Source organism: Pipistrellus hanaki (assembly GCF_964339955.1).
Source record: "Pipistrellus hanaki genome assembly, chromosome: 6".
Taxonomy (NCBI): Eukaryota; Metazoa; Chordata; class Mammalia; order Chiroptera; family Vespertilionidae; genus Pipistrellus; species Pipistrellus hanaki.
The window spans coordinates 56695661-56723084 of NC_140508.1; the positions used below are offsets into that span (position 1 = coordinate 56695661).

The 27424-nt window shown below is 37.0% G+C and overlaps 1 protein-coding gene across 3 annotated transcripts in view; it reads left to right on the plus strand.

Annotated features, from left to right (window-relative positions):
• The window catches only part of SMCHD1 (structural maintenance of chromosomes flexible hinge domain containing 1), a 108060-nt gene that overhangs the window by 25616 nt on the left and 55020 nt on the right, over positions 1-27424 (plus strand). For all 3 annotated transcript variants that reach the window (XM_084888066.1, XM_084888064.1, XM_084888065.1), the window contains exons 13-23: positions 1012-1206; positions 5145-5258; positions 6585-6691; positions 7587-7669; positions 7821-7934; positions 10104-10181; positions 10262-10381; positions 15833-15977; positions 21212-21308; positions 24000-24072; positions 26702-26844. In XM_084888066.1, coding sequence (XP_084744192.1) covers positions 1012-1206; positions 5145-5258; positions 6585-6691; positions 7587-7669; positions 7821-7934; positions 10104-10181; positions 10262-10381; positions 15833-15977; positions 21212-21308; positions 24000-24072; positions 26702-26844 — 1269 coding nt within the window. The remainder of the gene's footprint in view (positions 1-1011; positions 1207-5144; positions 5259-6584; positions 6692-7586; positions 7670-7820; positions 7935-10103; positions 10182-10261; positions 10382-15832; positions 15978-21211; positions 21309-23999; positions 24073-26701; positions 26845-27424) is intronic.

A 27424-nucleotide genomic window follows, 5' to 3' on the forward strand; every position in this document is an offset into this window, starting at 1 on the left:
ATTTTGGGTTAAAAGGTGATTTGAGATTGGTCAGTATTAAAATGCATGCATTGATTGATAAAATGAGAATGATAGTTTTTGATGTAGAAAGACATTAACTTTTGTAATTTTGTGCATTGTCTTCTGTGAAAGCATGTAATGTGGAGATTGTCTTCCCTATTCCTAAAGACAGGTAGTAAACAATATATTGCAGCTTATGTTTGAGTATAAATCTCTAAACTATCTCCCAGCAGGGTGAAGAATGATATGCAATAATACTTTCTAATATATTATTAGAAAACACTGTTTTTACCTTATGATTTAATTTTTGGGATAGGTAATAAATATATGTTACATAATTAAAAGGAAAAATGTGTTTTGCATAGGAGGGTTTCTCAACCCTTTTTTTATTATCACCCTCATCTGGAACCTTTTTTAGACCTTTATTTTTCTTATGCTTTCCCCCATGATATTTTAATACCATAGATATGCCTTACGTATGTTTGTGTACTATATATATATATATATATATATATATATATATCCTCGATACATAAAAAGTTATTTATTGGAAGGGCCAGAGGGTGGGGTGGGAACCTGGTGGAAGGGGGAAGAAATAAGGAACCTTTGTAATAATATGAACAATAAAGATTGATTTAAAAAATAAGTTATTTATTGCCCTATTGAGAATTGCATGATTCACAGTGATAAGATTTCTATTTACCCCTTTCTCATTGCCTCTACTATTCATAATTTTTTTTGTGTATCCTAAGATTTAAAGCAGGTAAGTAAAGTTTTATTGTTGGTATTGACTATTAAGACTTGGTTCCAAGGTAATAATAAATATTTGCTTTCTGTAATACTGGTTTTGTTAGAAATCTAAATTTGTATGGAAGAAAAATCCAGCAAAATATTCTAGCTATTTTATTAAGTTTTCTGGGTGGGTATGTGAAAGAAAAAATGGAATAAATGACAAGTGTTCTTGGTTGTATTTGTTAACTATATTTCATAGAATGTTCTCAAATTTTACAGGAGCAGCGAGTGAAAATTGACAGAGAATTTTCTTTCTGGCTCAAAGACTGTCATGAAAAGTATGACAAACAAATAAAATTCACACTTTTTAAAGGAATAATCACACGCCCTGATCTTCCTGCTAGAAAACAGGGCCCCTGGGCCACATACTCAGCAATAGAATGGGATGGAAAAATATACAAAGCAGGACAGCTGGTAGGTTTAACTTTTTTTTTAGATTCAATATTTAGTAGAATTTGAAACTAATAGATGTACTAGAATTAAAAATTTTATTGAATTTATTGGGGTGACATTGGTTTGATGTATTAGAATTTAGCAACAATTAAAAATAATGTATGTATTGATTGGTTCCTCAGGAGCCAGGAAAAAATGAAAAGGCCAAACTGATTTTAATTTCATAATTTAGCATGGCATTAAAAAAAACCACAAAACTTTTTTGTTGCCTAAGGCTCAGTTAGCAAGGTTTTTATTGTTTCTTGCAATAAATTTTACTCAAATAGATATTTTCAATGTTTAATGTGTTTTGAAATTATGACTTTTTAGCAAATTTTATTATGTGCTGCTGAAACCGGTTTGGCTCAGTGGATAGAGCGTCGGCCTGTGGACTGAAAGGTCCTAGGTTCGATTCCAGTCAAGGGCATGTACCTTGATTTCGGACACATCCCCAGTAGGAGGTGTACAGGAGGCAGCTGATGGATGTCTCTCTCTCATCGATGTTTCTAACTCTCTGTCCCTCTCTCTTCCTCTCTGTAAAAAATCAATAAAATACATATTTTTAAAATTTTATTATGTGCTTCTTTAAGTTGCTATAGATCTTACAAGAATGCGTTGTGGAGAATTCAGAGATCTATTAGATGTGCTTTATTATAGCTTAAAAATAGATAACCTAAACATAAATAATAAGTCAGAAGGTGATTACTATGAAAAAAGGATGGGCCTAGGAGAAGAGAGTAAATCATGAAATTCTTTAGGCTTTTTAAGGACCTTGAAAGAAGTAGCCTCAGGTTTACACAGATTATTACAAAGGTGGAAGTGTGTTCATTCTCTCCATAAACGTGAGAATCATTGTCATGTATTTAAAACTAGAATTTGGATGCAATCGCTTAAAAGTACTGTGTATAACTACGTTCTTTTTCTGTAGTCATACTACATGTATTTTTTTTTTAAATAAATTTTTATTGTTCATATTATTACAAATCTTCCTTTCTCCCTCCCCATCCATTGCTCTCCTTCACCAGGTTCCCACCCCACACTCTGCCCTTTTCCCACCCCCTATTGTCTCATCCATAGGTGCATAGTTTATGTTCAGTCTCTTCCCATATCCCCCTCTCCCCTTTTCCCCAAGAATCGTCAGTTCACTCCCCTTCCATACCTCTGATTCTATTATATTCAACAGTTAATATTGTTCATCAGATTTTTTTTTTTTTTAATTTCCTTGGTTTTTAGATTCACTTGTTGATAGTTACGTATTTGTTGTTCATAATTTTTATCTTTATTTACTTGCTCTTCCGAAAGAACCCCCTTCAGCAATTCATATAATTCTGGTTTGGTGGTGATGAACTCCTTTAGCTTTTTTTTAATTAGTGAAGCTCTTTATCTGACCTTCGATTCTGAATGATAGCTTTGCTGGATAGATTATCTTTGGCTGTAGGTTCTTACTATTCATCACTTTGAGTATTTCTTGCCATTGCCGTCTGGCCTGCATGGTTTCTGTTGAGAAATCAGCTGGCAATTGTATAGGTGCTCCTTTATAGGTAATTACCTGCTTTGCTCTTGCTGCTTTTAATATTCTCTCTTTGTCTTTTGCTCTTGGAATTTTAATTATGATTTGTCTTGGTGTGGTCCTCTTTGGATTCCTTTTGTTTGGAGTTCTGTGCGCTTCCTGGACTTGTAAGTCTAATTCTTTCACCAGGTGGGGGAAGTTTTCTGTCACTATTTCTTTCAGTATGTTTTTGAAAAAAAATATATTTTATTGATTTTGTACAGAGAGGAAGGGAGAGAGATAGAGAGTTAGAAACATCGATGAGAGAGAGTCATCGATCAGCTGCCTCTTGCATACCCCCTACTGGGGCTGTGCCCGCAACCAAGGTACATGCCCTTGACCGGAATCGAACCCTGGACCTTTTCAGTTCCCAAGCCGACACTCTATCCATTGAGCCAAACCGGTTTCGGCTCAGTATGTTTTTGATATCTTGCTTTCTCTCATCTTCTGGGACCCCCATAATTCTGATGTTGGTTCACTTGAAGTTGTCCCAGAGGTTTCTTACATTATCTTCAATTTTCTGGATTCTCTTGCCTTCTTGCTTCTGCGGAGGAGTGTCTTCTGGCTCGTTATGTTCCAAATCTTTGACTTGATTCTTGCGATCTTCCATTCTGTTTTTAGGACTCTGTATAATATTTTTTTATTTCAGTCAATGTATTCTTTATTTCTTGTTGATCCTTTATCATTTCTTGTTGATTCCTTATTAATTTTAGTTGATCCCTTTTCATATCCTCATAGGTCTTATGGATCTTTTCTAGGAAATTCTTGAAAAACCTTATAAGTGTAGATTTGAACTCTATATCCAGTTGCTTTTTGTCTTCCATTTCTTTCGTTTGTGATCTATTTCGTCTCGGCATTTTTGCAGCTTCCCTGTTGGGGTGGTGTTTCAGGGTGGAGCCTACAGCTTTGCCTTCCGTCAGCCCCGCCCTATGTGGCTCCTGAGTCTCAGGGTCCTTCAGTACTTGCTGCAAGGCCTCTGAGATCAAGGTGCCCTCGATTTTCACCTGCTACCAAACAGTCTAAGCTCTCCCCCAATGAGCCCGGTATTGGGGTTCAGTTCAGTTGGAAGTGGAGTTGGAGGTGGCGTTCAGAGCAGTCTGGAGCCCCTGTCTCCTTCCCGCCAGGGCAATCCCGTGTGCAGCACAGCCAACAGTCCCTTCTCTGTGCGCAAATGTGCGCGCCTCCGGGACCTCCTCTGCCGCTCCCCTGGGGTTCCACCTTACAGCCCAGCTCCCTCTGTGTGAGCCTGGGTCCCCGGGGTCTGGCCTAGAACTGGGGTTCAGAGCAGTCAGAACTGGGGCCCAGCACAGTCGGAGCTTTTATCTCCTTCCTGCTAGGGAACGCCAGCCAGGCACTCAGCCCCCCCTCCTCTCCGGCTCTGTCTTCTCGGCGCGCGCCGCATGTCTCCATACCTTAGGCTTTTACAGCTCCTCTGCTCTTCCTTCTGGTTTTCTCCTTGCTTCTCGTTGTAGAATTTCCAGTCAGTCTACTTTCCTGTAGTTCTGGGTAATGTCCATTTTATATTTTAGTTGTATTTTATTGAAATTGTTGTGTGCTGCTGCGGCTAGGTGTTTACCTGTGCAGCTATCTTGGATTCTCATACTACATGTATTTCTAACATTTAGGGATTAGAATGAAAAAGGGGGAGCTGAAAAGAATGAAAGGGAAAGCTGGTGAGATAGAAGGAAAGTAGTAGAATATGGAGGTCAAGTGAAGAGTTTTAAGAAAAGCGGAGTGATCAGCTTTGTCAAATTCTTTCTCAGAGTTAATTTGAGCATAGACAAAGATATTTGTAAGTTCAGAGAAACAGCAAGTGGTAAACTTGGGCTATGTGTATGTGAAAAGAAATAGTTTAGAAATTAGACTGAAAGATTAAGTATCAACTCGTATAGTTCTTGTCAATGATTTCTGAGTTGGATAATGGAAATTACTCTTTAATTTTTTTAAGCCATGTAAGGAAAAGAAATGCTATAGGCAAGTATTAAGCTAATTTATTTGAAGGAAGTGATAACTAGTTGGAGTTTGTAAGTCATTGTTGATAGTCTGAAAGCCAGATTTTATGGTGGAAAAAGATTTGAGAAACTTTGGTATTTATAATAATTACTTTGACATATGCATAGATATGACATTTTTGTATGAAAAATGTACTGTGTCTTTATAAAATGTGTTGGGAATAATAATTGAGAACTTCACAATTCTAATTTTTTTGGGATGTTAGAATGATTTTTTAAAAATTAATTTTTCTAATGATAGATATCAAATTTTTTCCTTTGTTTAAAATAATTATTTTTTGTATGAAATAATTATTCTATTAACCTGTTTCTCTTAGTAAATATTAACATTAAAGCCTTCTTTCAAAACTAAATACTAGGTGAAGACAATCAAGACACTTCCTCTTTATTATGGAAGCATAGAAAAATTTTTTCTTTATGGTAATCATGATGGAGAAGTATATGCTACTGGAGGAGAGGTTCAAATTGCAATGGTAAGACAACAAGTGATACAAAATATTTATTGAAAGTATGTTGGTACCATTTACTTTTGCTTAAATGTAGAAATAAAGGTACAAACGTTTTTTCATTGCGTAGTGTTAGCATGAATTTTTATACTTCATATTTGGTGGTTTTAATAATATATAGAATTTAACATTTGTATGCTCAATGTTTAACAAATATACATACACTGTGTGGCCAGATTATTATGATCTCTAAATGAATAATAATCTGGCCACTCAGTATATGTCCTATATAATAAAAGGCTAATATGCAAATTGTCCCCTTAACTGGGAGTTTGACCAGCAGGCAGACAGGCCAACCGCCCATGTCCCCGCGTGCATACACACACACACACACACACACACACACACACACTCGAGTGGCCAGATTATTATGCGTTCAGAGATCATAATAATCTGGCCACTCAGTGTATATTATTGTTACTTACCACAAATGTGCACATTTGTGCACTTTGTAAAGTGCACATTTCATCCAAGGCCCACAAACTAGAAACACTAGAGCCAGAATTCTCTTAAGAATGAATTATTCTAACATTATGTTAAGTGAAATAAGCCAGTCAGAGAAAGACAAGTATCATATGCTTTAACTCATATGTGAAATTTAATAAACATACTGAACTAAGAAGCAAAATAGAGACTTAGAGCAGGGAGACAGCTCTGGGAGAGGAGGTGCTGGGGGCACAGATTGAGTAAAAAAGTGTGTAAAAAGAGAACTCTTGGCCCTAGCTGGCTTGGCTCAGAAGATAGTGTCAGCCTGCTGATTGGAAGGTCCCTGGGTCAAATCTGGTCAAGGGCACATGCTCATGTTGCGGACTCAATTCCCAGTAGGGGGCGTGCAGGAGGCAGCCGATCAATGATTCTCATCGATGTTTCTATCTTTCCCTCTCACTTCCTCTCTGAAATAAATAAAAATATATATTAAAAAAAAAGAGAGAACTCGTGAACATAGACAACGGTATGGTGATTGCAGGGATGGAGGGGATGTGTGTTGGTAAAAGAGGGCATAGAGGGAATAAATGGCAGTAAAAAATTTAAATTTTAAAAATTGACTCTAAAACTTGATTGGGCTTTATCTCTATACCATGCTTTTGTTAATATTTGAATGGTATTTAATTAGGCCTATGGAGATAACATGAAAAATGGAAATAAACAGAGGTGTAATGTAATAATAACTTACGAATTTATATATTTAATGAGGGTAAATATATTTCTTTGGAAGAAATAAATGAATGTATTGCAGTTAAATTCAAACAGTTTTCTTTGAAAGGTTGATATAAATTTAATTTGTTGATTTAGGAACCTCGAGCACTGTATGATGAAACAAAAGTTGTGCCAATTGCAAAACTGGATAGGACCTTTGCTGAGAAAGCTGTAAAAAAATACGTAGAAGATGAAATGGCAAGGTAATTCACATTTCAAGATGCATGATAGCAATAAAAAAAATCTAGAGTAGATCATAATGCTTTCAACTATTCTTTTGTGTGTTGTTATGCTCTTCTAATAGGGCATTTGTAGTCTAGATGTATATATTATGACAACATTAAAAAATCGAAAACTCTGGGGAGGAAGGGCATATATGGGAGTGGGCGGGGATTGGTAAGGTATGTACACATAATACCTTAATAAAAAAATGGAAAAAAAAATCACTGCAAGTGGTAAGATAAAAAAAAAAAATATCGAGAATCCAATATTTGTTTTACAGAAAAAAAGAGATTTTATATATCTAAAGTATCACTATTATAGGCACTATGATTAGGATATTTTAAAGAAAAAACAACTTTGGCCTACAACAAGAGGAAAATTGTAGTAACTTCTGAGAGGTAAAGATTAGTACAAGAGAAGTAAAAGGAAATTGAAAAACAAAATTCTCTCTGTGATTCTTATGTAGCTAATGATGGAGACATTTTGATTCTCACTGAATCTAACTGGTAATCCTCTTCTTAAGAATTTATTATATCTTCAAAGGATAACTTACACAATAATGAAAAAATTTGAAAAATTGACAAATTCTGGCTCTTAATGCTAAGAGGTTTTGCCTGACTTTTCAGTAACCATGGTTAAGGTGGAGAAAACTTTTAGATTATTAGTCATATAGAAGTTCAGATTTAACCTTTCAAAATATATGACAAATACTAAAGTTTCTTGTAACTTCTATTTTCTAATTAAAACCATAATTAACACAGTTTATGAAACTAAAGTGTTTTGTGTACGAAAATAATTTATAACATGGAGAAATACTCAAAATGTTAGTTTTTTTTAAATGTGGGCTTCAACATTAATGTGTCGGTTTCCTATTAGGCTTCCTGATAGATTGTCAGTAACTTGGCCTGAAGGAGATGAATTATTTCCCAATGAGATTAGGCCTGCTGGAACCACCATTGGTATGTTTTTCGTTTGTTTTTTTTCCTTAATACTGACATTGCCAATATGTAAAAGACCATGAAAAATTAAAATGCAGTGTGAAAACCTGGCCCAATCATCATATTATTGGGTGTAACTAAGACACTCTTACTTTAAATTTTGGAATAATAGGTGCATTAAGGATTGAAATACTGAATAAAAAAGGAGAAGCGATGCAAAAGCTTCCAGGAACAGGTCATGGAGGGTCAAAAAAACTCCTAGTTGAGCTCAAAGTTATATTACACAGTAAGTATAAAAACTAATTTGGATCTTTAATATTGTCCTTAAATGTGAAATATAGATTTTAATATATTTATATAATTAAGGATAACTTAGCAACCTTAGATTTTATTAAAGTTAGGAACTTCAAATGTGTTATGAATAATTTGAGTTTTTTAATTGATAATATTCTTAGTATCTTTAAAAAAACTTTATTCTGAATTTACCCATGTAGGTAACTATATGGGCTAAAATACATGTATAGTATAATAATTTGTACTAGATAGGAATGTAAATAACCTTTAAATCCCCTCTAAGTAGAAAATACTGTGACTCAGTAAATAATCTTTAAATCTCCTCTAAGTAGAAAATACTCTGTCAAAATAGCCAGCATCAACAAATCAACAAACTACAAGTGTTGGCGAGGTTGCAGAGAAAAAGGAACCCTCATGCACTGCTGGTGGGAATGCAGACTGGTGCAGCCACTGTGGAGAACAGTATGGAGTTTCCTCAAAAAACTGAAAATGGAACTCCATTTGACCCAGTAATCCCACTCCTAGGAATATATCCCAAGAAACTAGAAACACCAATCAGAAAAGAAATATGCACCCCTATGTTCATAGCAGCACAATCTACAATAGCTAGAATTTGGAAACAGCCTAGGTGCCCGTCAGCAGATGATTGGATCAAAAAACTATGGTACATCTAAACAATGGAATACTATGCTGCCATAAAAAAGAATGAATTCTCATTATTTGCAGCAACTTGGATAGAATTAGAGAACATCATGCTGAGTGAAATAAGCCAGTTAGTGAAAGAGAAATACCACATGACCTCAATCATTTATGGATATTAAAGAACATTATAAACTGATGAACCAAAAGACAGATATAAAGACAGTAAAGCAACAAGCAGATCTGGGGGAGATAAGAGATCAACTGAAGGACTTGTATACATGCATATAAGTACAACCAATGGACACAAAACTCTGGGAAGGGAGGGTATGTATGGGGGGGGGGCAATGTTAAAATATGTACACAGATAATAATTTAATTAAAAAAAAAAGTGACAAAAAAAAGAAAAAGAAAATACTGTTGGCCAAAAGTACTTGGTTCACATAATAAGCCTTACCCACTCTTTGGTAAAGAGGAAAGAAGTGGGTATTATTGCTCATCTTGAGTCACCTTGTTTTTTAACTTTTTTATCCATTATCCACACCATGAGTGTACATTCCCATCAACAATATAGAAGGTTTCCAATATCTTCACATCCTTGCCAACATGCTAGTTATTTTAATATCCTAATTGTGATACTGTATTGTGGTTTTGATTTGCATTTCCCTAATGATCAGTGAAGTTGAGCATCTTTTCATATGCTTATTGGCCATCCCTACATATTCTTTGAGAAATGTTTAATCCAGTCCTTGTCCATTTTAAAATCAAATTTTGTTTTGTTTGTTGTTGATTTGTAAGAGTTTTTATATAGTTTGTGCAATAATCCCTTGTCAGATAATATGATTTGTAGGTATTTTCTTTGACTCTATAGGTTGCCTTTTTACCCTATTAATGGTATTTTTTGATGCAGAAAAGTTTTAGATTTTGAATAGTCCAATTTGTGTATTTTTGCTTTTGTTGCCTGTGCTTTCCAAATAAATCATTGCCAAATCCAAAGTTATGAAGCTCTTCTTGAATGTTTACTTCTATGAGTTTTGCAGTTTTAGCTCCTACATTTTATTATTTGATCCATTATTTGACCCATGTGGTCATTTTGAGTTGACTTTTATATAGTTTAATTTTTTAATATGGTTAATAGGGATTGCATTGAACCTGTAGATTTCCTTGGGTAGTATGAACATTTTAATGATGTTAATTCTACCAATTCATGAATACAGTATTTTTCCACTTGTTTATATCTTCCTCTATCTCTTTTTTCAATGTATTGGGACTCCATTTTAACTGAGGTTTCTGTTTATTTTCACAGGCAAAAGTGAGCTTTATAGAACGTTAGGAAGAGTAGCACTGAAACAGGGCTTGATTGGCTGCAGTTGAATATATGCTTTAGATCTTTAAAATTTTCAAAATAACTTTTAAAAATTAAAGCAAAAAAAAAATTATTTGATGCTATTGTAACACTTTATATTCATATTCAGTTTCACAGGTAATAAATGCTTCTTTTTTATTATTTTTTTTTATTAAGCTTCAAGTGGAAATAAAGAAATCATTTCACATATTAGTCAACATGGAGGAAAATGGCCTTACTGGTTTAAAAAAATGGGTGAGTTATTCTGAATGTTAAAAATTGTATCAATGTCATTCATGTTGACTTGATTTATAATTTATTTTTTATTTTTCTAGAAAATATTCAAAAATTGGGGAATTACACATTGAAATTACAAGTTGTATTGAATGAAAGTAATGCAGACACTTATGCTGGAAGACCACTACCATCTAAAGCAATTAAGTTTTCTGTTAAAGGTAAGCAAAATATTAATATATATTTATATGCTAAAGGTGGTATTTTAAATTAAGGAGAAATGCTGTCTAATAAAAGAGTAATATGCAAATTAACCATCACTCTGCTATGCCCACCAGCCAATCAGAGCGAGTATGCAAATTCACCCCAGCAAAAATGGTTGCTGCCACAGAGAGCAGGAAGTAGGCTTGGGTTTCCCTGGCAATCGAGGAAGCCAAGCTTTCCACACACCCTGGCCGGCCCAGCCTTCAACTTAAGGCTCCAAAGTTTCAAATATAGAAGATACATAAATTCCAACAGAAATGTCAGAAGCCATGGAGCGAGGAGGAGGCTTGGCTCCACTCCAGGCTACAGAGTTTCAATTATAGAAGATAAATAAACCCCAGATATCAGGATATCTACTTGGGTTGCCAGGGGGACGTGGCCAGCTTGCAAACCACCATAGGCCCCTCGCCCAGGTCACCCCACACCCCAAGGGAGTCCCCTCCCTGATCCGGGACACACTTCAGGGCAAGCCAGCTGGCCCCCACCCATGCACCTCTATCCTATCTAATAAAAGAGTAATATTCAGATTGACCATCACTCCAACACATAAGAAGGCTGCCCCCAGGGGGTCAAAGATCCTGCCCTTATTACTGTTGTCCTATTTTTATTGTTTTTTTTGTTTTTGTTTTTTTTTGTATGTTTAGGCCTCTTTAAGAGAAAAAACCCCCAAATCTTTTAGTGTTATTTTTATGCGTTTTTTGAGAAAGCTGATCTAAGACCCTGTGATCATTTTGCCGCCTTTAAAGAGATGGGCCACCATGGAGATCTTTTCTTTTGGGACATGTAAATCTCCCACATTTTTTTTAAACAGCTGTGAAACACATTCTGCAGTTTTCTGTTGACAAAAATCGTGACTGTTTTACATTTTTGGGGTCTATTACAAATAATATTGGGTGTTTTTTGTTTTTTGATGGGGGGTGGATTATGCTGCTTTCTGTTAGAATTTCTCTACTGTAGATACCAAGAAGTAGAATTTCCAAACTGAAGTGTATGTGCTTAAACTTTTTAAAGATAAATACAGCGTGTCTACTAAAAAATATATGTATACACTGTCACAGCTGATAGCTCAATTTTGAAAATAAAATGTATTTTATTAAACACTGTCTTTATAATTATTCAAAGTATGTGTGTACATTTTTTTTTTTTTTTTTTTTTTGCTTACAGTCTTGGGGAGAAGATACATTTTTTTAAATTTTTATTTTTATTTATTTATTTATTTTTAATAAGTTTTTATTTTTCATATTATTACAAATGTTCCTCCCCCCCCCCCACCATTGCTCTCCTCCACCAGGTTCCCACCCCACCCTCTGCCCTTTCCCCTCTCCCCATTGTCCTCATCCATAGGTGCACAGTTTATGTTCAGTCTCTTCCCACGCCCCCCTCTCCCCTTTTCCCCAAGAATCGTCAGTTCACTCCCCTTCCATACCTCTGATTCTATTATATTCAACAGTTAATATTGTTCATCAGATTTTTTTAATTTCCTTGGTTTTTAGATTCACTTGTTGATAATTACGTATTTGTTGTTCATAATTTTTATCTTTGTTTACTTTCTCTTCTGAAAGAACCCCCTTCAGCAATTCATATAATTCTGGTTTGGTGGTGATGAACTCCTTTAGCTTTTTTTTATTAGTGAAGCTCTTTATCTGGCCTTCGATTCTGAGTGATAGCTTTGCTGGGTAGCTTATTTTTGGCTGTAGGTTCTTGCTATTCATCACCTTGAATATTTCTTGCCATTCCCTTCTGGCCTGCATGGTTTCTGTTGAGTAGTCAGCTGACAATCGTATAGGTGCTCCTTTATAAGTTACTACCTTCTTTGCTCTTGCTTCTTTTAATATTCTCTCTTTATCTTTTGCTCTTGGAATTTTAATAATGATGTGTCTTGGTGTGGTCCTCTTTGGATTCCTTTTGTTTGGAGTTCTGTGCGCTTCCTGGACTTGTAAGTCAAATTCTTTCACCAGGTGGGGGAAGTTTTCTGTCACTATTTCTTTCAGTATGTTTTCGATATCTTGCTCTCTCTCATCTTCTGGAACCCCATAATTCTGATGTTGGTTCGCTTGAAGTTGTCCCAGAGGTTTCTTACATTATCTTCAATTTTCTGGATTCTCTTGCCTTCTAGCTTCTGTGGAGGAGTGTCTTCTGGCTCTTTATGTTCCAAATCTTTGACTTGATTCTTGCGATCTTCCCTTCTGTTTTTAGGACTCTGTAGAATATTTTTTATTTCAGACAATGTATTCTTTATTTCTTGTTGATCCCTTATCATTTCTTGTTGACTCCTTATTAATTCTAGTTGATCTCTTTTCATATCCTCATAGGCCTTATCCATCTTTTCTAGGAAATTCTTGAAAAACCTTATAAGCGTAGATTTGAACTCTATATCCAGACGCTTTTTGTCCTCCATTTCTTTCGTTTGTGATCTATTTTGTTGTCGCATTTCGCAGTTACAGATGGGACGGGGTTTCAGGGTGGAGCCTGCAGCTTTGGCTTCTGTCAGCCCCGCCCTATGCGGGTCCTTCAGTGCTCGCTGCCGGCGCCTCTGAGAGAAAGGTGCCCTCGATTTTCGCCTGCTGCCAAACAGTCTATGCTCTCCCACAATGAGCCCGGTATTGGGGTTCAGTTCAGTTGGAAGTGGAGTTGGAGGTGGCGTTCACAGCAGTCTGGAGCCCCAGTCTCCTTCCCGTCAGGGCAATCCCGCGGCACAGCCGACCGTCCCTTCTCTGGGGGCAGTGTGCGCGCCTCCGGGACCTCCTTTCTCCGCTACCCCGGGGTTCCGACTTACAGCCCAGCTCCCTATGGCTGAGCCTGAGTCCCCGGGGTCTGGCCCAGAACTGGGGTTCAGAGCAGTCAGGGGCCCAGCACAGTCGGAGTTTTATCTCCTTTCCGCTAGGGAACGCCCGCCAGGCACTCGGCCTCCCTCCTCTCCGGCTCCGTCCTCTTCGCGTGCGCCGCGTGTCTCCGTACCTTAGGCTTTTACAGCTCCTCCGTGCTTCCTTCTGGTTTTCTCCTTGCTTCTTGTTGTAGGATTTCCAGTCAGTCGACTTTCCTGTAGTTCTGGGTAATGTCCATTTTATATTTTAGTTGTATTTTATTAAAATTGTTGTGTGCGGCTGCGGCTAGTTGCCTACCCGAGCAGCCATCTTGGATTCTCCTGTGTGTACATTTTTGAGGAACACTATATATTTACTGTCAGATTGCCTTCCCAGAAGGTCGTGGTACCTTCACCAAAAAACTATGAGAGTTCCAGCTTCCCTATGATCATTTCTGGTCAGCCTAAATTTAAATTTTGCTAATTGGCAGTTAAATTATTCCTTTAATTATTAAGTTATGCAGTTCCTCTAGCCTTTATTGGACACTTTATGTCATCTGTGAAAGCCTGTTAATTTGCTGTGGCCATTTCAATAGTTAAAGCTGTGGTTCTCAAATTAGAGCTTGTATCTGAATCATCTGTAGGGCTTATTAAAATAGATTGCTGGACATCACTCTCAGAGTTTCTGACTTAGTAGGTTTGAGATGAGTCCTAGGATTTACATTTCTAATAATTTCCCAGGGATGTCTGAAACTATTACACTAGAGAACATACTTTGTGAACAGCTGGTTTAGAGAAGGTGTTACGTATTCTGGATTTCAAACCTGTGTTGCAAATACTTTCTCATATAGGACTTCTCTTTTAACTTTGTTGATTGTATATAATAATATTATTAATTATGTGTTTAATAATGTTTGCCTTAGTTTTTTCTACAATATGGTTATAAGCATATTCTTTATTACTAATGTCTCAGTGCATGAAATTCATGCACGGGTGTGTGTGTGTTTGTGTGTGTGTGTGTGTGTGTGTGTGTCCCTAAACCAGCTTGCACCCTCTCCAATCTGGGACCCCTCGGGGGATGTCTGACTGCTGGTTTAGGCCCAATCCCCCACAGGATCAGGCCTAAACTGGCAGTCAGACATTCCTCTCATAATCTGGGACTGCTAACTCCTAACCACTCACTGCCTGCCTCCCTGATTGCCCCTAACCACTTCTGCCTCCCAGCCTGATTACCCCCCAACTGCTCCCCTGCCAGCCTAATTGACGCCTAACTGCTTCCCTGCTAGCCTGATCGCCCCCAACTGCCCAGATCAATGCCTAACTGCCCTCCCATGCTGGCCTGGTCACACATAACTGCCTTCCCCTGCAGGCCTGATTGCCCCCAACTGCCCTCCCCTGCAGGCCTGAATGCCCACAGCTGCCCTCCCTTGCAGGCCTGGTCCCTCCCAACTGCCCTTTCCTGCTGGCCTGATTGCCCACAACTGCCTTCCCCTGCTGGCCATCTTGGGTCCACATAGGGGCAGCCATCTTTGATCACATGGGGGCAGCCATATTGTGTGTTGGAGTGATGGCCAATTTGCATATTAACTCTTTATTATATAGGCTATTCTAACTAGAGTCCTAGTGTACAACATTTGTGCACTGGTCGGGGGGAAGAGGTCCTTCAGCCTGGCTTGTGCCTTTTCACAGTCTTCAACCCCCTCAGTGGATGCTCCCACCACAGCCACTCTAGCCATGAGCCTGGCTTCTGGCTGAGCGGCACGACCACCAGGGGCAGCTCCCACCACCAGGGGCAGTTCCTGCATTGTGTGTCTGCCCCCTGGTGTCATTGTGGGTCATAGTGATTGTTTAGTCTATTTGCATCATAGGGTTTTATTATATAGGACTAGAGGCCCAGTGCACAAATTTCGTGCACAGGCGGGTATATGTCCCTCAGCCCAGCCTGCACTCTCTTCAATCTGGGACTCTTGGAAGGATGCCTGACTGCCTGTTTAGGCCTGATCCCACTGGACAGTCGGATATCCCTCTCACAATTCGGGACTGCCTGCTCCCAACTGCTCACCTGCCTGCCTTCTTGATGCCCATAACCACTTATGCCTGCCAGCCTGATCACCCCTAACCACTCCCCTGCCATCCTGATTAACACCTAACTGCCCCCCTGCCAGCCCAATCGCCCCTAACTGCTTTCCCCTGCAGGCCTGAACACCTCTAACTGCCCTCCCTTGCAGGCTTGGTCCCTCCCAACTGCCCTCCCTTGCTGGCCTGATCGCTCACAACTGCCCTCTCCTGCTGGCCATCTTGTGGTGGCCATTTTGTGTCCATATGGCCACCACAAGATGGCCACCACATCTTGTGTGTGATGGTCAATTTGCATATTATCTCTTTATTATATAGGATAATCTCTACTTTTAGAATTTTACTTTTATGTATGGTATGAGATGGGCATCTAACTTTATTATTTTCTGAAGTAGATTTATGTAATTTTGCACAGATTTTAAATGCCATCTTTATTGTAGTTTAATTTCTCATGTATAAATGCATCTGTTTCTGGCCTACATTGAATTTGCTTTGCATTTTTACCTTTTCTTTTCTTTTTTTTTTTTAGAGGGTAAGCCAGAAAAATTTTCATTTGGTCTTCTGGATTCTCCTTTTCGTATTGGAGTTCCATTCAACATCCCTCTGGAGTTTCAGGATGAATTTGGTCATGCTAGTCAATTAATAAATGATATTCAGCCAGTTCTTGAAGCAAGGTAATTTGAAGTACAAACTTGTATTTGACACTTTATATTTACTAAACATTTACATTCTCTCATTTCATTTTTGGCTTAAATATTTTGTATGTGGTTACCTTCACTATTGTCATTAAAATGTTTAGCAGCTTTTATGATATTTAGGGGATGTATTTATCCCCAAGTTATCCTCTGTGACTTCAGGGTCATGTATAAATTGACTTGCTAAAGTTTTCTTTTTTTCATTGAATTTAATGTTAAATTTTATAGATAAGACTGATAGTTCTGTCTTTTTTACTCCATTTCTTTTGGCAAGTATGATATGAGGTCTTCTGGTAATTGTTAGTTATAACATGTCTATTTTGTTTTATTTGTTTAGCCTTAGAAGTTATGGACATTTAAACTGAGAAATACTGTCTACTAGGTTTTTAACCATCTAATGCAGTTTATTTTTGTTTTAAAATCTATAGCAATAAAGTATATGTTTCCCATGTAAATTTGAGTTCTTCCTTAGAATTTGACTTTACTTAATCATCTTTTAGAGTGACGTGATTGGCTTATATTAATAAATAGCTCTTAAAAAGTTAACAGTGTGCCCAGCTGGCACGGCTCAGTGGTTGAGCATCGACCTATGAACCAAGAAGTCATGGTTCGATTCTCAGTCAGGGCACATGCCCGGGTTGCGGGCTCCAACCCTAGTGTGGAGTGTTCAGGGGGCAGCCGATCAATGATTCTCTTTCTCCTCCTCCCTTCCTCTCTGAATTCAATAAAAATATCTTTTAAAAAAACAGAAAATTAATAATATGTTCAGTGATGTAATTGAGGAGGTTCATTATTTCCCATCACTTCTTTCTGTAGTATCTAGGTAGAAATTCTTAATTACTTTAAGAAGCATGAATGCTAAGTATTTTGTTTGTTTGTTTTTAGTATATTTTATTGATTTTTTACAGAGAGGAATGGAAAGGGATAGAGCGTTAGAAACATTGATGAGAGAGAAACATCGATCAGTTGCCTCTTGCACACCCCCTACAGGGGATGTGCCCGCAACCAAGGTACATGCCATTGACCTGAATCGAACCGGGACCTTTCAGTCCACTCTATCCACTGAGCCACACCGGTTTTGGCTGTTTTTGTGTTTACATTGGGTGCCAAATTTGTCCTTTGGGGACATCTTGTTATTTTTGCTTTCTTTTATTATCTATATGTATTTTTTCCTCTTATGGTATAAATGTTTACTATTTCAGTCATTTGAACATGTACTGTATTCCAGACATTTGCTAACTGGAGTTATAGAAGTAAATAAGGACATAGTATTTGTCTTCTAGAAGTTCACAGATTAGTGAAGTGTAGATTGTTTAGTGTCTAGATTTATACCATGGTTAGGTTCCTGAAAAGCAATACATACTTATAAAAAATATAAACTGAATTTTACAGATTTATGTTCTATTAATTTGCAAAAAGTGATTCCTGTCTTTTGACATATCACATTCATTTGAATATTAAACAGTAAAGGAAGAATTGTAAATAGTTGACCCTTGACCAATGCAGGGATTAGGGTCACTGACCCTGCACAATTAAAAATTCACATTTAATTTTTGACTCCACCAAAACTAAACTAATAGTCACCTATTAAGTGAAATCCTCACCAATAATATAACAACTAATTATCACATATTTTATATGTCATATGTATTATATACTGTATTCCAATAAAGTAAGCTAGAGAAAATAAAATGTTACTAAGAAAATCGTAAGGATAAATTACATTTACAGTATTTATTTTTAATATTGCATAAAGCCCAGATTGTTGAGGCTTAAGTGTATTAAACATGTTTGTTTAAAAATAAAACACTAAAGCCCTGGCCAGGTAGCTCACTCAGATAGTGGCATCCGATCCCTGGTCAAGGAAATATTCCTGAATTGTGAGTTTGTGAAGTGGCTTATCTTGTTTAGCATTTAATCTCTTATGGATCTCCTATTTTTATAAGAATCCTATGTTCCCTTCCTGTTGCTGAAGCACATCCTTCTGTATCTTAAGAAAGGGTAGCTGAAAACGGTTTGGCTCATTGGATAGAACTTCCGCCAGCGGACTGAAAGGTCCCGGGTTTGATTCTGGTCAAGGGCATGTACCTTGGTTGCGGGCACATCCCCGGTAGGGGGTATGCAGGAGGCAGCTGGTAGATGTTTCTCTCTCATCGATATTTCTGGCTCTCTGACCCTCTCCCTTCCTCTCTGTAAGAAATCAATAAAATATGTTTTTTAAAAAAATGGGTACATGTGAGATAAAAGCATTGCTATGAAAATGTCTTTTTTTCTACCTAGGTACTTGATTGATTGAATAGTGGAAATTGGTTTTCTGTCAAAATTATAAAAGAATTCCTCCATTTCTGCCTTTGAACTTGAACTGTTGCTAATAAATTTAAACTTGGTTAGTTTTCCTTTTTATGTTTCCTGTATGTGCTCTCTGGGTACTTGTAGGATCTACTTTTTATTGTTTTTAAAAAAATGTATTTTATTGATTTTTTTCAGAGAGGAAGAGGGATTGAGAGTTAGAAACATCGATCAGCTGCCTCCTGCACACCCCTTCTGGGGATGTGCCCGCAACCAAGGTACATCCCCTTGATCAGAATCAAACCTGGGACTCTTCAGTGCACAGGCTGATGCTCTGTCCACTGAGCCAAAACAGTTAGAGCTACTTTTTATTCTTAATAGGACAAAATTTTATAGTGATATATGCCTGTTTAGGTCTCTTCATTATTTGAAGTACTTCATTCTCTACTTTTCATCATTACTGTTTTCTCTTACTGGGATTCTTATTTATCTGATATTGAGCCTTCCAGACTGGTTCTCTGATTTTTCTTTTCTTTTTTTTAATTTCTGACAGATTTTTTTTTTCAACTTTTTAACTTTTCCATTGAATTTTTCCTTTCTGCTATACTTTTAATTTCTGAGAGTTCTTCCTGGTTTTCTGAATGTTCTTTTATAGGTCTTCTTTTGTTTTAGGAATATAAAATATTTTCCCCCTGACAAATTACTGTTTTTAAAAATACTTTACATAGATAATCTCTATTGTTTCCAAGTTTGTTGCTCATGTTGATTTTTCATCTCATTACTCAGATATCTGATAATTATTGGTCATCTCTTATAATTGAATGGAGAACTAAAGTGCAGATGGAGTGTGGGAGATGCTGATGACTATGAACTACACTATAGAATGATCTGCCTATAACACTTTCTTGGAAAGAAATCCTATTGTCAGTATTTTTAAGTCGTTTCTTCTTTCTTGGGCTTGGCTATTTTCTCAAAGAAAAATATTTAGCTTCTTGCTTTGAGAGGAATATTTAGCACTCCAAGTTCATAACTTGTCCCGTAACAAAGCTGGGATGAAAATGGAGATGGGAAGGTCTCAGCATCTATATGCATTTATTTAGGATTAATAAATTCTTTTTGTTATTTTAGCCTCCTATTTTTTTTATTTATTATCTTAACCTCTCTTGCAATTTATGTGCTTTTCCCTGGTTCAGAGAGTCTCTGCTTTAGCCTTTTTCAAAAAATCTTTTAGTTACCTGATAGGCAGAGAGGGGAGGTTTGGGATATTGATTTATCCATCCGTCCATCCATTCATCATTTATCTATCATCATTTTGCTTTTCTATTTTTAAACCACTTTTAGAGGTAACTAGTACCACCAATTCCTGAGTGATACCTGGGAATTCTGCGGTATAGATTGGTTTCTGACTTTTTCCATTGCTGTTTTAGGTTCAAGTTTTTTTTAGACTACTAGGTTACTTGCTACTGTGTTCTAGTAAGTTTTGTTGTCCTTCTCTCTTCTTCCTTTCCTCTCTTTTTAACTCTGTCTTTAACAATAAATTAAAGAAATCTCTTCATTGGCATATTCCTAAGGTTTTATGAGATAATGAAAATAGATGTGTGCCTTTGATGGTTCATCATCCTAAAGAAGTTTATCCTAATGCTACTGTGTGTCTTTTTTCAAGCAAAGCATGCGGTTTAATTTTTACAATTTATTCAGCAATACTTTTAAATATTTAAATTTCTTACTTTTAAAAAAAATATATATTTTATTGATTTTGTACAGAGAGGAAGAGAGAGAGATAGAGAGTTAGAAACATTGATGAGAGAGAGTCATCGATCATCTGCCTCTTGCACACCCCCTACTGGGGATATGCCCGCAACCAAGGTACATGCCCTTGACCGGAATCGAATCCGGGACCCTTCAGTCCCCAAGCCGACGCTCTATCCATTGAGCCAAACCTGTTTCGGCTAAATATTTAAATTTCATTCTTCAGAAAACATAGGTGTTTTCTCCATCACGTTGTACTTCTCTTTGTTTTTTCACCTTACCCCTTGACAGTAAAATGTTTACACACTAAGGATCTACACATGTCCAAAGGTAATTTAGAAATCAAATTGCCCATGGTAGTAGATTAGGGATCTCAGTATATATTTTAACAATATTACATCTTTATAAGACTATACTTGATTTTTATTTTATTTTTTTTGCTTCATCTTAATTTGCCATTCAGTATAGGTGTCAAAAGTTCTCTGAAATTCCATTGGATAAAATTTTTTTTTTAAAAAATAAGTTTTTATTGAAATTTTTTTTTTTTTTTTTTTTTTTGAGAGAGAGAGAAAGAGAGAGGGGAAGGGAGAAGCATAGAAATATAGAAACATCCATGAGAAAAAAACATCTATGTCTGCCTCCTGCACACCCTCTTACTAGGGATTGAGCCCATAACCCAGGCATGTGCCTTGACTAGGAATTGAACTGGGTGGGACCTCTTGGTTCATTGGCTGATACTTAACCAATGAAACACAACTATCTGGGTAAAGGTGAGAGATTTGAAAGAATCTATGCAAAAGCTGAAGAAATGCATAACCGTGCTTATTTGGATTATTTTTTCTTCTTAGGCCTATATCTATATTTTATTCAATAGCATTTGCTTATTTCCTACCTTGTAACTTTACTAATTCATTATATGAAGCTTTACATTTTACATTATATCTACCATTTGCATTGGCTTATTGGTATCATTTATCTATACTTGTTAAATCATTTTTCTATAGGAAAAAATTCATAGGAATTTGCTTCTTTGTTCAGTTATTCATTTTTAAAAATACTATTTTATTTAAAATATGAATTAAACTTGTGAATGACATATGAGAAAACGGAACATATTTGCAGCTTATTTGTAGGTAATGGGGAGAAGTTACAAAATAATTTGTTTTTTTTTCTAGTGGTTTATCTTTACAATATGAAGGAATAACAAAGGGACCAAATTGTATAATTCGAGGTGTTACAGCTAAGGGACCTGTAAACTCTTGTCAAGGCAAGGTAAGCATTTGCATAAATGTTACAATTGTCAAAATGAAATTGTAAATTAAAAAATGAATAACTTATTTTTAACAAAATGATAGTAATGTTGGGTTCTTAAAAATTAATTAGGATCATGTCACTTAACTTTCCATATATATCTCTAAGAAAAATCTGCATGTGTGTGACTGTTATTTTTGCTAAACACTTATTCAGTATTTTTCAACTGTCTTCATTTATTTCAGTCTTTTCACATACAAAGTCTTTTTTCAATACAGTTAATCCAGTACTGTATTGTTTCTCTTTTTAAAAATTTTCAGTTACAGTTTACTTTCAATATTATTTTGTATTGGTTTCAGATAATACTGCATAGCAGTTAGACAATCATATGCTTTACAAAGTGATTCCTCCAATGTTTCCAGTATTCATTTTTCTGTTGTTTTTTTCATTCATTTTTGAATTCTTAGAACAGAAACAAATATATGAGAAACTTTAGCTCTCTTCTGTAAACATAATGGGTTTGGTATTTGGATAAAGAAAAGTATGTTTATAGAAGAGTTAGAAGATAGAATACAGAGTTCACATATACTCTTCATCTAGCTTTCTCTTTTAATATCTTGCATAACCGTCCTATATTTATACACACTAAGAAATGAATATTGATATAATACTATTAACAACACTATGTCTTTTTTTAATATTTTTTTTTATTGATTTTTTACAGAGAGGAAGGGAGAGAAATAGAGAGTTAGAAACATTGATGAGAGAGTAACATTGATCACCTGCCTCCTGCACACCCTCTACTGGGGATGTGCCTTTAACCAAGGTACATGCCCTTGACTGGAATCAAATCCAGGACCTTTCAGTCCACAGGCTGACGCTCTATCCACGGAGCCAAACCAGTTCCAGCAACACTTATGTCTTATAAATCTTAAAATTATAGTCTGTAAAGAAGCAGTATGTCATTTCTTTTACCTATGTCTTTTACATACATGCATTCTATCAAAAGAGTAATATGCAAATTGAGTATCAATCCACTACACCCACAAGCCATGCCCAGCAGCCAATCAGGAGTAAGTATGCAAATTAACCCAACCAAGATGGCTGCAGTCATAGAGCAAGCAAGAAGCTTGGGTTTCCCCAGCAATGGAGGAAGTCAAGATTTCTGCAGCCCTTGCTTACCTTGGCCTCTTCTGCTCAAGGCTACAATGTTTCAATTAAAGAAGATAAATAAATCCCAACAAAAATGGCTGTGGCCACAGAGTGAGCAGGAGGCTTGGCTCTGCTCAAGGCTACAAAGTTTCAATTATAGAAGATAAATAAATCCCAGACTAGGGCCTCTGGTTGGGTTGCCGGAGGTCATTGCTGGAGGTCATGCAACCAGCACAGGTCCCTCATCCAGACCACCCCATGCCCCAAGGGAACTCCCACCCTGATCTGGAACACCCATTCAGAGCAAACCAGCTGGCCCCCACCCATGCACCAGGCCTCTATCCTATCTAATAAAAGAGTAATATGCAAATTGACATTTACTCCAACACACAAGAAGTGGTCAAAGATGGCTACCCCTTTGTGGATATAAGATGACCACCACAAGATGGCTATCAGGGGAGGGCACTTAGGAGGGACCAGGCCTGCAAGGGAGTACAGTTAGGGGTGATCAGGGGAGGGCAGTTAGGGGCAAACAGGCTGGCAGGGAGCAGTTTGGCATCAGTCAGGTTGGCAGGGGAGTGGTTAGGAGGTGATCAGACTGACAGGCAGGCAGGCGAGCAGTTGGGAGTCAGCAGTCCTGGATTGTGAGAGGGATGTCCCAATCCTACATGGGCAGTCAGACAACCCTCGAAGGGTCCCAGATTGGAGAGGGTGCAGGCTGGGCTGAGGGACACATACCCCCGTGCACAAATTTTGTGCACTGGGCCTGTAGTAAATATATAATTACATATAATCCTATATAATAAAAGGCCAGAGACATCATGACCGAAACAACCCGAGACCAGACCACCATGGCCCCTTGAGGGCTTCCCCTGCCCCAAGCAAGCAGTTAGGGGCAATCAGGCAGGAAGCAGAGTGGTTAGGGGTGATCAGGCAGGCAGACCAACGGTTAAGGGTGATCAGGAAGGCAGCAAGTGGTTAGAGCAATCAGGTAGGCAGGCCAGCGGTTAGTGGGAGATCAAGTAGGCAGACAGCCTCTCGCCAGGCTGGCCCCGCCCCCAAACAAGTGGTTAGGGGCAATCTGCAGGCAGGCATGTGGTTAAGGGCAATCAGGTAGGCAGACCAGTGGTTAGGGGAGATCAAGTAGGCAGAGGGCCCCTCCCAGGGCTGTTCCCCGCCCAGGCCAGCCTGTTGCCTGCAGTGGGAGGCCATTGGTGGTAGGGGAGGGGGACAGCTCTGCACAGATGGCAAGTAGTGGCAGCGGCAGGGGTAGGGCCAGCTGCCGGCAGCCAGTGGAAGGAAAGCCCCAATCGGCCCTGATCTCAAGCCAGGCCTAGGAACCCTACCTGAGGGGTCGCAGATTGTGAAAGGGTGCAGGCTGGGCTGAGGGACCCAATCGAGTGCACGAATTTTCATGCACCAGGCCTCCAGTGTCAATATAAAATTGCTAAGTAGACTTCTATAATGGTATGTAAATAAAAAGCAAAAGATAAATCAGAATTGAGGTGATAAAATAAGTATTTATTTAAGACTTGGATTTGTTTAAATTTTTTTCAACAGACTTTTAATCTGAAGGTTATTCTTCCGGGTTTTAAAGAAGATTCACAGATTTTGAAAGTTAGATTCCTACCAGGTAATATTATTTTAAGAAATACCCCTAAATTTACCTTTTAAATAATATTCTTATGATAATATGTAATAATATCTTCTTTTTTAAAAATAATATCTTTTGATGTGATAATTATATAAGTCTTGAAAAGACATGAATGTCAAACATAACACTGACAGAAATGACCAGGAAGCAGACTTGAGTGACGTTCTAAAAATAACTTTGGGAGGATAATTTGAATATTGAAAATGTATTTGGGAACTATTTTTAGAGTTGTACATACTAGGCTTATGTTACAACTGGATCAGTCTTTTACCTCTTCTGATACAACAGTGATTACTTCGTTTAAGGAAAAAAAAATTTTTCTCATGTATTTAAGTTGTTAATTTGAAAATGAAGTTACATTAAAGTTTCACAGGGTAGAAAATGCTGGCTAATTTGAGGAAGAGTATTTTAGAAATTCACAGAGTAGACTCAACTCTTCTAGGTTTGAATCTAAACTGACTCTTAATGCGCTAAGTAAACTTGTTTTTTGTGTTTTTTTAAAAAATATATTTTATTGATTTTTTACAGAGAGGAGGAGAGAGGGATAGAGAGCTAGAAACGTCGATGAGAGAGAAACATCAACCAGCTGTCTCTTGCACACCCACTACTGGGGATGTGCCCGCAACCAAGGTACATGCCCTTGACCGGAATCGAACCCGGGACCTTTCAGTCCGCAGACTGACGCTCTACTACTGAGCCAAACCGGTTTCGGCTTAATGCGCTAAGTAAACTTGTATGTGTCAGTTTCTTTATGTGTAAAATGAGAATATTTACAATTTTCAGAGTTGCAAGGATTAAATGAGTTAATATGGGCAACTCTTGGTCTGCAGTTCCATGGTTACTGAATAGAGGACAAAGTTTCAATATGCATGCGTTCTCATTAACACAGTACTGCTCTTAAGTGAGAACTGCATGTATTTGTAAAATGCCTAGAACAGATGGCAAGTTTTAGCTCTGAAATTAACAATACCATGATTATATCTTTATCTATATATGACCTTTTGTACTGGTTTTGAGTGAAAGGAATCATTGGCTATTTTATTATCTTTTATAAATTCCAGTAGTTTGAGATTTCCTGCAATCATGAATTGATAAAAATTGGCACCTTAATAAAACTATAATAAAAAGTATTACATATTAATAAACACTTAATTCTTAAATTTTAGAGGTTAGCTAAAAGTATGGATTAGAGCCGAAACCGGTTTGGCTCTATGCATAGAGTGTCGGCTTGGGGACTGAAAGGTCCCGGGTTCGATTCCGTTCAAGGGCATGTACCTTGGTTGCAGGCACATCCCCAGTAGGGGGTGTGCAAGAGGCAGCTGATTGATGACTCTCTCTCATCGATCTTTCCAACTCCCTTCTCTCTCCTTTCCTCTCTGTACAAAATCAATAAAATATATTAAAAAATAAAAAAATTTTAAATTGCATTAAAAAAAAAGTATGGATTGGAGTAGAGAGCTTCTTAGTAATCAGTTGGTTCTGACATTTTTTGGAATTCAAGAGTGAAAGTGGTAAAGTAGGAATTAGCACAGTATCGTGATAGTGGTCATCAGGTTTCATATTATAAACCAGAACTTCAATCTGAATCTGCTACTCTCTAGTGACTTGTCCTGAACAAGATACTTAATTTCTCTGGATCTCAGTACCTTGTCTATAAAATGGAGACAATAATATTACCTTATTTATTAAGATCATTATGAAGATTATATGAGAACTAGAGGCCTGATATACAAAATTCATGCAAGAGTAGGGCTTCCTTCCCTTGGTTGCTGGCACCGGCTTCCCTCTGGCACCTGGGACCTGGACTTCCCTCACAGCCCCGGCTTCCTCTGGAAGGATGTTTGGTCTAATTAGCATATTATGCTTTTATTAGTATAGATAGTACTTAATTAAAACTAACATGTTGCCTGGCATAGAGTAAAAAAATATTAGCTAATATCATAAAGTAAAATAAGTTTTTCTTGTAACTATTCTTTATAAACTTTGTTACCAATATTTAGCATAAATTGAATTTTGAAAATACAGTGTTTATAGAACACATCAAGTCATCTTGCTACAGAAGTGTAAGCCCTCTTATTAATCTTAGAGGAAGCTTGTGTTGTAATTTGCTTATGACAGCAAAGTAGTAGGCAGTCTGACAAATTATCTGGTCATATCACTACATGAACTGATCGTTTGAACATTATCCTTTAAACAGACATGTAGTTGCATGTGCCTGAGAAATCAGTCATTGTGTAAAGTTGAAGTTAGTAAAAGTATAATAAACTTTGCTTTTCTTCTTGACTACTTTTTTCCCCCAGGATCGTTTTTAAAAATGTATGTATATAGGTGATTTCTAGCATGAGTTATCACTGTGTCACAATTTGTTGCATAAAACTAAGTCTAGACATCAGGCATTTTTATACAATTGAGACAACCCTGGTCAGATATAGAACTTATGTATTTGGGGAATAGAAATGATGAAACATAGTTATGGCTTAGTTTTTCCTTTCTCAGCATTATTTATAAATTATTAAAACTTGAAATATTAAAAATTATTCCTTATGATATTTTTATATTTCAATCTTAGAAACTTGAATCTATATTTCATTGTATAATTTCCTTGTAGGTCCCCCTCATCAATTGAAAGTGAAACCTGATTCTGAATTTTTAGTTATAGAAAATGGAACGGCTTTCCCATTTCAGGTAGAAGTTTTGGATGAATCAGGCAATATAACAACAACACAGTCAAAATTGGTTGTTCATTGTAAGGTAAGCTATTGTAAGATAAAGAATATGTAGATTTTATTTTGAATCCCATTGTAGTAAATGGAAATAACTATTTTTAGCTGCTTTTTAGTAAGTCTTGTATAGTATATAGGTCTTGAATGATATTTCCATGGAGAAATTTGTGGGATATTGCATTACCAATAGTTTTCAGGATCCCTAAGTCAATAAAGATGTCAGCTACACCGAGTTTCATAAAGAAATTTATGAACTAAAGGTTCCCCTTCTCTCCTTCCATGGTTAATTCACCTCATTTCAGGTGAAGTATTTAATTTATGAATAGAAATCCTTCAGGATTGGGGATGGATGGATGGATGGATGGATGGATCAATAGATGACTAAAAGGAAAGCAAAACCCAAGTAGTTTGTAAAGTGAAAAAAAGGAAGAATATTAGTTGAGGAAGTCAGATTTTCTTCCAAAACAGGTAAATTTTACCTAGAAATATAAAAAATTAACTCTCTTCAATCATAAATTCCCTAGAACATTATGATTCTACTTAGAATTTTCTAATTTATAGCCAGAAATAGTAGTTCTAGTGAAGTACTTGAAAATTTAAACAATTAT